Consider the following 11937-nt stretch of genomic DNA (forward strand, 5'->3'; position numbering starts at 1 on the left):
ACTAATATATTGTAAAATTTAGGAATTACAAATTGCCTCCTAAAACTTCAAATTTCAAGAAAACACCCTAAATAGGTACAAAAATTACAGAAAATAGCCTCAAAATATGAAATTACAAAGAACACCTCTATCTAAGGTTTTATCTTTCCAGGGTGTTTCTTGTAAATTTCAAATTTTTAGGGTAATTTTTACAACATCTGAATGTTTTCCAGGGTGTTTATTGCAACTTCAAAAGTTTAGGGATTTTTCTACAAATTCTAAAACTTTAGGAGGCTGTTTGTAATTCGTACATTTTCAGGGTTCTGCTTTAGGCTTGAAATTTTTACTTTTTTGTTGTAAGCTTTGATTTTCTTAGGGTGATTTTTACAATTTTTGAAAAGTTTAGGGTGCTTTTTATAAATTCAAAACTTTTCAAGGGGCTGTCGCCAAAGTTTTCAATTTTATTTTATCATTGAAATTTTTAGGTTATTTATAAATGTTGAGTTTTTGTTACAACCCCTAAATTACTAAATATTAATCTCTATGAAGAAGTTAACACACGTCTTGCAGTATGCCTAACCAGACTAATTCAAGACCAAGATAACATCCATCTCAGCACCGCTGAATTGATTGGCTGAAAACTTACGTAGTCGAGTCAAAAGGCAGTACTACTCAGCCAACCCCTCAATTAACTCCACAAACGATCCGACTCAGCCCTTTGTTCAGCCGACATCTCGCATAACCTAGTCAAAAGACATCCTTGGACCTGACGAGTCGAAGGACGGCAGTTATTCCCGCCTACTATTATTTCATTCCATTTTCACCGTCGACGGCCGCTTAAGGCGTCTTGGTAGTAGAGCATCCAAACACGTGCGCTCAGTCGATGGGATTGCATCATGTTTTGCCGTTACTACGTCTGGAATGAACGGAACAAAATAGCATTTCACGATAAACCACATATCTTCATCATCTGATTGTACCACCATCTTTTTTTGTTATGACAACATAACGTTGACTTGCCCTCCAGAGCAGCGCGACTCGTTGATTCAGCTAGGTCTGTTTAGTCTTTTTGTTCTCTATATATTTTTGAACTGGCTAATTTGCATATTGCCACGTTGGTCTTGTTTCCTTCTCAATGGGCTAATCAATAATTGACCGGCCGGCAAGAAAAAACTCAAAGCGCCCTTCTCATCATTTTTAAAATCGTCTAAATTGCATACCATAAGTTGCATTATGGTACAATAAAATATCATAAAGTTTCTAAAATTTACATGCTTCCATATAATACTTGCATGTCAATTTTAGAACTTTCTAACCATGGGTATTTGTTAAATTTGCTATAAAGTTAACTAAATTTTTTTCTTAAACTTATCTTAATTATACTTTAAAATAGAGTTGAGATATTTCTAATGAAAGTTTTAACAAATACTAATGGTTATAAAACTCTAAAATTAGTATGTAAGTATCATAGAGAAACATTCAGGTAAAAATATTCACATTTGCATGATCGATAGTAGCAACGTCTAAATTTTAGAAACTTTATGATATTTTTTTTACCGAAATATAACTTGTGAATTTTAGTTGTCAGAAATCTTCACGTCATTTTAAAACCAACATCCTGTCTCCATCCTCGCTTGAGGGATCGCTTCCGCGCAAGCAAACACAGCATGTTTACGTAACTCCACACGTCATAGCAACTCCGGTTTCCGCCTTCCTCTCCCCTATATCTAACTCCCTAACTTTCCACGCACAAGCCCAAATGATCAGTACCACTAGCTCTCAGTTCTCATACAACAACAAATGGAGCAAACTCATCATAAGACCCACTTCCTTATAACAACCTACCCGGCCCAAGGCCACATAAACCCGTGCATCCACCTCGCCGACCGCCTCGCCAAGACCACCGGGGCCCACATCACCTTCTCCACCGCGGTCTCCGCCCACCGCATAATGTTCCCTAACCTCACCTCCGCCGACCAAGAAGTCGACGACGGCGGGCGCAGTCGCTCCTACTTCCCCTTCTCCGATGCTTCGACGACGGATATAAGGCCGGGGTCGATGACCCAGCCCTCTTCCTTTCAAACTCCAAAACCGTCAGCCCGAAGAGCCTCTCGTCGGTTTATCGCCACGCTCAACTCTCGCGGCCGACGGGTCGACTGCGTGATTTATGCCTTCATGTTGTCATGGGCCGCCGACGTGGCCCGCGAGCACGGGATTCCGTCGGCCCAGTACTGGATCCAGCCTGCCACCGTTTTCTCATATATACCATGCTTTTCATGGTTACGAGCAGCTCATAGCCGCGCACTCTAAGGACCCCTTGTTTACGGTGGAACTGCCCGGACTGCCACCGATGCGCATCCGCGACATTCCGTCGTTCTTGACTGTGCCGAGCACTTCAGGTGATTTCTACTCGGCGCTCCACACCGTGGTGAAGGAGGCGTTCTTGACCTTGGACAGCGAGGTCAAGAAGAGCCCGACAAAGCCGAAGGTTTTGGTGAACACGTTCGATGAGCTAGAAGCCGATGCTCTCTCTGCCGTGGGCGACACGGATGTGATTGCAATAGGTCCAGTTCTGCAGTCGGTTTCGGAGGGTAGTGCGAAAGCGTCAGGTTTCGATCTGTTCAAGCCCGATGAGAAGGGATACATGCAGTGGCTAGATTCAAAGCCGGAGAAGTCGGTCGTCTATGTGTCGTTCGGGAGCTTAGCGGTCCTAAAGGAGGAGCAAATGGATGAGATTTTGAGAGGGTTGAAAGCGAGCGGAAGGCCGTACTTGTGGGTGGTGAGAAAAGACTGCAGGCTCGAAGGAGTACTCGAATTGGAGGAACCGGGGGAGAGTGCAATGGTCGTGGAGTGGTGCTCGCAAGCGCGAGTCCTGGCTCATCCTTCGGTAGGATGTTTCGTGACGCACTGTGGATGGAATTCGACGCTGGAGAGCCTCGCGTTTGGAGTGCCGACAGTTGCGGTGCCGCAGTGGACGGATCAAGTGACGAATGCGATGTCTATTGAGAGAGCATGGGGAACCGGAGTCCGAGGTGAGGCCAATGAAGATGGTGTCTTGGATGGTGATGAGCTGATGAGGTGTTTGGACTTGGTTATGGGAGATGGCGAAAGAGGGGAAGAGATTAGGAGGAAAGCGGAGCTATGGAAGGAGAGAGCTGCGGAGGCCACCAATGAAGGAGGATCGTCCGATCGAAATCTAAGGGCGTTTGTGAACGAGATCGCTACATCCAATCAAAATTGTCATTAGATTTGCTTGTCTCGTGCAACCACAATTAATGCGGGCTTATTTAGTGTATTATTTTCCAATAGCAGCAGAGGTGGATGTCTGCATCTGATACAAAAATAATAAATAAATAAAGCATTCTATCCTCGGCCTTTGGAACGACTTTCAACTTTTCATAGCTCAAGGGGAATCCTGGGATGGGAATAATATTCCAACCGCATCCCCACATGCCACATGATTAATACTATTCCTTATAAATTGGGAGACTGTTTTTTAATGTAGATGAAAACTTGATCCATACGTTATTATAAGAGCAAAATAAAACAATACAGAAAAAAAAAAAAATTTGCGTGAAGGCATCTACTTAAAAGGCATCTTAAAAAACAGACAAAAGCTATCATACAATTATACATTCCACCAAAATACTGCAAGTGAAGCCAAGTTACGAATAGGAAAAGCGATAGGCAATAAAGAAACTAGGATTTGAAGTATAAGAATATTGCTTCTTCTGTCTTGACGCAAGGAACACAAAACATGCCCTAGATGTACACCAGCCTAACTTCGCCACGAACGTGATCGGTCACTTACCCACTTGAGACTGCAGTTTGTCTTCATCTTGACTACTTCAAATCTAAAAACACGCGTCAATATGCATACAAGGCTCTCATTAATTAGGGATATGCCGCTGTCCCCGCTCATACATATGCATCACAGGTATCAGGCTATAACAAAACTTCTGTAAAGAATATATGACCACCTCCTACAGATAAAAAAAAAATGAAAGCGAGGATATCCATCAGATAGCTTCTCTTCTGCACGAAAACCGGGTGAATTTTCATAGCATGGCATCAGTCTACCATTTTTCCGTGCATCTTTGACACTCTCTATGTATCTTACTGCATTGCACTTTAATCTCATACGTACGTATAATAGAGTCAACACGCTCCTCGATAAAACATAGTTTGCTGCTGGGATATCCCTCTTCTCGAAGTTATATAGTAGTGTTATAATCGAAATTTATAACTTTCTATCAATCATTTTTAAGGGGGTTAATTTCACTTAGACCGTCTGTGCTATCGCGTTCTGTTAGTATTTTTAAGGGGGTTAATTTCTACTGGGTTACTACTACTTATGTTTGATATTGCCAGATAGTCATCTTGAAATTGATCTAAATGCTGTTGTAGCTCTTCAAGCCACATTGGATGGCGCAGAGGCAGAGCCGATTAAGGCCCACAGGGGTCTTGGCTCCACCTCAAAAATGAGATTTCATTAGCCCAATTAAGGGGATCCGAAGAGCCACAACCCGCGGTTACCATCTTGCGTTAATTGCAATAGGAAAAAGTATTCCATAGTTAAATACCTAAAAGAGGCTTGATTGGGATGCGCGCTCCACTGGTAAAGGGTCCGTTGAGTAAAAGTTTTCAAGTGGTTCTAGTCTCAATAAAAATAATTCAACGGTTCGTTAGTTTGAGTCATGCAGCAATCAAAGGAAACAGATTGTTGTGAACAAAAACGGATTAATTAGTGGAATAAATGCTGTGAGCACTACTTCCTATGTTGTATTGCAATCTTTGTATAATAAATCTTTTCTCTCCCCTTTGCATAGCGATGCAGTTCGGCCTCTAAATCTCCAAAATCTTCAAATTTGTAGAGTGGAACATCTCCAACCACTCTTTAAATTTGGAGATCTCCAAATTTCACCCTCCAAATTTGGAGGGTGGAGAGAAAATTCGGAGGGTCTCTCCAAAACACTACTTATGCTTCATTAATTACAATTTTGCCATTTTTAACTATTTAATTTCTTAAAAATTACCACTTTTCCTTCATTCTTAGTAATTTAAGTTAGATGTTTAATTTCAAATAAATATAGTTAAAAAATTATTAATCTAATATTTGAAATTATTATATATTTGGAAAGGTATCGTTGAGATCTTTAAAATGAAACTAAGATTAATTTATTTTAGTTTTATTATAAATTTATTAATTTTTAAATTAAATAAATAAGTATCAGACATGAAATTTTAAATACTGGGATCTATTTAACTTGCCCCATAAGAAAATACAAACATAAATTACAATATTTTATATTTTATTTTTTAATATGTTGTATTGCATTATTAATATTTGGTTCATTTTAAAGCTCTCATCGACACCTTTATAATTTTTTTCACAAATAAATTATTAAAAATAAAATTATTAATGTAAACTATATCCAACATTATTAATTTATATGGCTTTTTTGAAAAAAAAAATAAAAAAGAAAATATTTGGAGAGTGTGGGTTGGAGATGCTCTAAGTGGTTGAACAACAATTTCATTGACAATGGAGAGTAAAATGTAAGATTCTCAACCTTTCTCAAACGATCTTATTCGATGATAACGTTTGGTATTAATCAACTGTACAAAAATAGTTATAAATTATCGTATTTAATTATTAATTCTTTTGAACCTTCCTTCCTTAAATTCTTGGCTCCGCTACTGGGATGATGCGCTGTATTCAACGAGGCTTTTGGTAGAGACAGGGCGGACCATAACGAAGGCTCTATTCGCTTTAAATCTCTAATCATGTTCAGCTTCGAGGAGTTTACATGAATATCAAACTTAAGGACAATATACGAAACAACATGAAATTGTGCAGGGGGTCTACATGCAATTAAGCTATTTCTTAGTGGTCCTCACAAATTCCTGTTGTATTTCCGTCGTATATGTTGTGACGTTAAAGGGACGATTTTAACACTGTCTACGAAATTGCTTGGCAGATGAGACTGGCAAATGAAAAGGTATACGGTATTCCGAGGGTAATATACTCAGGCAGCAGATAGAGACTAGTAAATAAAAAGGTATTTGGCATTCCAAGTGTATAGTCAGGCGGCAGAAAGAGACGTATAAATATGTTCGGTATTCCGAGTGTAATATACTCATGGAGCAGAGAGGGATATAATTGTTGGAAGCTATTTATCCAACAATAATAATACCTTGGGCATGCCAAAAATCCAGCATGCCAAAAATCCAAAATCATGACAGTCCAAAGACTCGAAATAGAGTGAAAAAATCAACCACGAACCAGGATACTTTGTTTAACGGAACTTTGAAAAGAGGTTTGAAATGATTTCTGTGCGACGCTCCCCTGTTAGATAGCCGACATCAACAATATGTGATGTAATGGGCATAGCCCAACCTTAACAAACATGTTATTGAGGATTAATTATTTTCTAGAATGTCATAAACCTAATACTCAGCTTCAGTTAGCCTGACCTTGCTTTTGAAGCGAAAATGGCCTTCGCCCTAAAATACTGATCAAAAGTTTAAACAAATTGGTGAACGCTGCATGCCGAGATCTGTCACAACAAAAATCTCAAACATTTTACATTTGAACAAGAACACTAGTAAGAGATAACAGACCACAGTAACATCCGGCGATGATGGCATGAATGGTGGCATAACTAGCTGCAAAAGCTCTCCGACACCAATCAAAATGCTCCACCGGCAACCCCTAGAAAGCGAATAAACAAAGGAAGAGAGTGAGAGAATCAAATTGAATATTTTAGCCCTAGAAATTAGAAATCGGGATAGGTCATAGAGCAAATAAGAGTCAAATAAATTTTTATCTGAGACGATTTGGGGATCTTGATGTGTTGCTTCCTGCCATTAGAGGGCCATTTAGGTTTGAAACCCTAACCCCAAATAAGCACCCAAAAAAATTCAACTTTGTGCAGCAATTCATAAGTCCTAAATCTAAAACAAGAGATTGACGATCGATGCCTAGGAGGATTTTGGATCTTCGTTCTCTCTGACTGAAATACTAAGGACCAATTTATGGATCTTAATCTCCTCCACCAATTAGGTTCTAGAGTTTCTTCTCTGATGCCTAATCAGCGATGCCATGAACAAAAGTTATCAAATTAGACAGAATTTAGAGACTGGAGATGAGAGATTCAGATATCCACATCACATTGATCTCAGCTTCAAGTGAGGGTGGCTGGTCAAAGAGATATGAGACTAAACCTTAATTAGCCCTAGGATGGATGGAGGGAAATGGCACAGACGAGGCCAGAGGGGATGGTGGCGTAGGAGGAGGCGGGGGCGGAGGCGGAGGCGGAGTTGGAGAGGGATTGGAGATGGATCGTTGAAGGGAGGATGGGGTAGCGACGAGAAGAAAGAAACCTAGAAAGTGGGGGTTTTAATTTGGGGATTCGATTGAGTAACAAAAAACACGCAATCTACATTTTAGTGTTTGAACGGGGCATTAAAAAGTTAGGCACCCAGAATTGTAGCCAAGCGCAAACGCTTCCAGCGCAGGCGCTCTTTAAACCCAAAAACAATGGTGAAAAGCATTGCAGAACCGTCACGCTTGGGGTCAAGTGCAACGCTTAGAAATCATTACCACTGAACCGTTGTTAGAGCAACTCCAAGAGGCTCCCTATCCCATGTCCTAGCTCAAATTTAGGGAGTATGAGGTGAATATTTGGCTCCAACAAGCTCCCTATATGGTATTCCAAATATAGGGTTCTTGATTTGGTATTCCAAATCAAAGACAAGAAGAGACACTCCCTATATCTACAGTACAATAATATGTTATCATTTTTGTTATTTTTTGGACATATCATTGATTGCAAACACAAATCTACATAAAGTATTGACAAAAAATACAATAGTATAGTACAATAATAGAAAATACAATAATATAGGGAGCTATTTGGGGAGCATTGTTGGAGCACTTGCTCCTTATTTGGCTCCTTATTTCCTAGGATGGGATATTTGCTCCTCAAATATAGGGAAAAGCTAAGACCCTTGTTGGAGTTGCTCTTATAGAGCAAAAATGGGGTAATGTCTCCAAGGATTCAGGTATGGTTCTGCATATTCTTAAATCTCTTAATAGTTTGACATGAACGATCTTGGGATTGATTAGGGTTTCATCTCTTAAAGCAAAAGTTTTTATCTAACATAAACTAGTTGAATTTATGATAATAATGACAGCAATAATCATATTGGACAATTCAATTATTTTTCTCTGCACGGTTTGATTATTAGATAGGGAAACATGTCATTGAAATACCTACATTGGGCAAACCTACTCTCTCAAATTTTATATTCACCACAAAGAAGCAACCTGCCATTTAAAGGTTGTTAATAGTTGGTCCTTCTCTCTTCGTGGCAAGAAAAGATGTACACAAACAACAAACAGAAAAAATGTATACCACTAATTTATTTATCTTACTAGCTAGCACTAATACAAACTGTAGTAGCCCCAACAGTTGGTTGGAACTGTTGGGGCAAGTTTTAATAGCCCAACGGCTCCAACCGTTGGGGCACCTCCGTTTTCACCCAAAAATTAGGGGGAATTTTCCCTCAAATTTTTAGAAAAAAAACCAATAGACACAAAAAAATCCCGATCTCTCCAAAAAATAAAAACCCCACGCCCGAACTCTCCCGTCTGCCTCTCTCTCTCTCTCTCTCTCTCTCTCTCTCTCTCTCTCTCTCTCTCAAACACTATTAGCCCTTATGTTTTGATGATGTTTTACAACCACCATTATCAGTACTAATTGCTTGTTGAGTGATATTATAGTTAATATATATATCAAGCTTGTTAATACCATGCATGGAGGATTGGATGGAATATGAGCTACAACGATGATATCCAAAGAAGGAGGAGGCATAGTGATGAAGCAATATTAATTCAAGAACAACAAATGCAATGAGAAGCTTCATCAACTCAAGCTATATCAAGACTCAAAGAATTGTAATTCTATATGAGGATATTAGCTAGTTTTTCTTTTTCTCTCTAGTGCTAGAATGTAGGCAAGTAGCTTAGATTTCATTTAAAGCTATTGGGATATCACACACACGTTTTCATACTTATATTCTTTTGAGTATTTTGACAAAACATTGGTTTTCACAAATACGAGGACCTTTTTTGCAAAATCTCTTTTCAAACAAGTTTGTCAAAATGTTTATAAACTATTCTCAAAGTTTTACATTTTTCTGAATTTATTTGATAATTTTTAACAAAGTTCAAAGTGATATTTTCTGTGTGCATGTTTATGAGTCGACTCATGAACAGTATTGAGTCGACTCATGAACAGTATTGAGTCGACTCATGAACTGCTCCGTAGTTGTTATTTGTTTTTGACGAGTCAACTCACAACATCATGAGTCGACCCATCAGGTTGAGTCGACTTATGACTGTCATAGGTCGACCCATAAACTGTGCTGGAAAATGTGTTTTGTTTCTGCTGAGTCGACCCATGACCTCATGAGTCGACCCATGCATAATGAGTCGACTCATGAATTTTATGAGTCAACCATAAGTTGTTTTTAGCCTGTAACGGCTAGTTATGAGTCGACTCATGAACAGTGACGAGTCGACCTATAACACTGTAACAGCTATTTTTGTACAGTTTTAGAATTCCTGTTTTGGGAGGATTTTGTCTGATTCTTTAGGGCTTTGGCTGCTGTTTTCTTTTCTCATAAATACCCAACACCCCAACCACTTCAGAATTAAGTATTTATTGCAAAACTCTTATTTTCAAGTTTATTGTTTTCAAAGAGCTTCAACTTTCATCTTGGTAATCACTGTTTCGTTTTCACATCCGAGCTTCAACTTTCATCTTGGTAATCACTGTTTCGTTTTCACATCCCAAGCTTCAAGTGCAATCTCTCTCCTTGCCATAGGGACATTGTATTTCGTTTTCACATCCCAAGCTTCAAGTGCAATCTCTCTCCTTGCCATAGGGACATTGTAAAGAGAGAGTGTTTTACACTATTACTACTGTTGAGAGCTTGATCTTGTGAAGATCAACTGTATGAGTGTGAGATCTTGTGGAGATCGACTGTGTAGTTGTGAGATCTTGTGAAGATCATTGTGTAGAAGAAGTTCCGGCTTCCAAACCGGATTGTATAGTTGATTCTCCTAGAGAGTGGGGAGCGGGAACGTAGGTCAGCGGGCTGAACCTCGTTAACACATCACGCGTCACTTGGATAACGATTTCTAACTCTATCTCATTTTCCATAGTTGTTCATTTTGTGGTTTGTTGCTTGTCTCATTTTTTATTGCATTATTATAGCCTTAAGACCCTAATCACCCCCCTAGGGTCCAACAATTGGTATCAGAGCTTGGTCTCTATATTAATTTTTGGTCTAATCACCTTAGAAAAAAGATCTTATGGAGGCTTCAATGAATGTGCATATGCTAGAGGGATAATCCACCACTAGACCACCACTTTTCACCGGTAGTAATTTTGCTTATTGGAAGGCTAGGATGAGGATTTACCTTCGTTGCATTAATCTTGACATTCTAGAACTCATAGAGAAAAAAGCCCAAAGTCGGGAACATGACCGATGGAGAAAGGCACCAAGCCAATCTCAATGCAAAGACCATGAACGCTTAATTTACGGCCTTTCCCCCAATGAGTATAATAAGGTTTCTACGTGTGCAACCGCATACGAAATATGGGTGAAATTATGTATTACACATGAAGGACCCCCCAAGTTAAGGAATCCAAGATTAGTTGGCTTATGCATGAATATGAGTTATTTAAGATGCTTCCTAATGAATCCATTGATGCTATGTTTTCTCGCTTTACTAACATAATCAATGAATTGCATGGTCTTCACAAGCATTTGACTATCCAAGAGATGAACTACAAGATCCTTCGTTCATTGACTCCGGCATGGGAACCCAAAGCTACGGTCATAGAGGAAGCTTACGATCTTACTACTCTAGCTCTCGATGGCCTCATCGGCAAGCTTAAGGTTCATGAGAAAAAGCTCAAGGGAAAGGAGAAGGAGGAAGTGCCCTCGCGGGAAGTTGAGGAGCCATCACCAAAAATGAAGACCATAGCTCTCAAAGGAGCTAGTGATAACTCCTCATCATCGTCGGAGAGTGAAGTTGATTTTTCTAGAGAAGTGGCTCACCTCTCTAGAAGAATCTCTAGACTCATAAAAATGAACAAGAAGTTTAATCCCCGATCTAACAATAAATTTTCTTCACTTGTAGGAAAGTGCTTTGAATGCAATGAACCGGACCACATCGCTAAGGATTGCCCCAAGTTCAAGGAGAAATACTTGAAGTACAAGAAGAAGAAAGCCATGTATGCTGGATGGGAGGAATCCGAACCAAGTGATTCGGATAGCAATGAAGAAGGAGCTAAACTTGCTCTCCATGATCCCAACATTTGCTTCATGGCTTATAAAAAGGAGGTATTTTCCGACACCGAAAGTGAATCCTTTTATATGCAATGTGATCTAGCTACGACATTAGAAGAATTAAACGTTGAGTTTAAAAGGATGTCAAAAGAATTTTCTTCCTTTAAAAAGTTGCATGCTTCTTGTGATGCCAAACTAGAACAACTACAAACCTCTCTTGCATTAAAAGATGAATTGCTAGGGGATCTTGATTTTGAAAACAAACAATTAAGATCCAAGATTGAAAGACTTGAAATTGAGAGTGGTTGGATTAGACCCACTCACGCTTATGCTAATCATCATCATCATGGTAGAAATAGATTTTATAGATCTCATACTCAAACACACAAAAAAAAATTTGTGTGCACATATTGCATGAAACATGGTCATATTTCTACTCATTGTAGGATTAAAGATAATCATGATTTTTATGGAATGACATGGGTACCCAAAGGTACCAAGATTGCTAACCACCAAGGACCCAAGACTTGGGTACCTAAAATTACTACACCTTCATCTCTTGTAGGGAACATCACGGCAATGACGTAGAGA

The 11937-nt window shown here is 39.3% G+C and overlaps 1 protein-coding gene across 1 annotated transcript; it reads left to right on the forward strand.

Annotated features, from left to right (window-relative positions):
* Positions 1679-3345, forward strand: LOC109827025 (cyanidin 3-O-rutinoside 5-O-glucosyltransferase-like). The gene is given in 4 exon segments (XM_020393997.1): positions 1679-2005; positions 2008-2099; positions 2101-2237; positions 2239-3345. Coding segments are annotated over 4 exon segments (1443 nt in total). The 5' UTR covers positions 1679-1779; the 3' UTR covers positions 3227-3345.

Source organism: Asparagus officinalis, chromosome 1, assembly GCF_001876935.1.
Source record: "Asparagus officinalis chromosome 1, Aspof.V1, whole genome shotgun sequence".
In the NCBI taxonomy this organism is placed as follows: Eukaryota; Viridiplantae; Streptophyta; class Magnoliopsida; order Asparagales; family Asparagaceae; genus Asparagus; species Asparagus officinalis.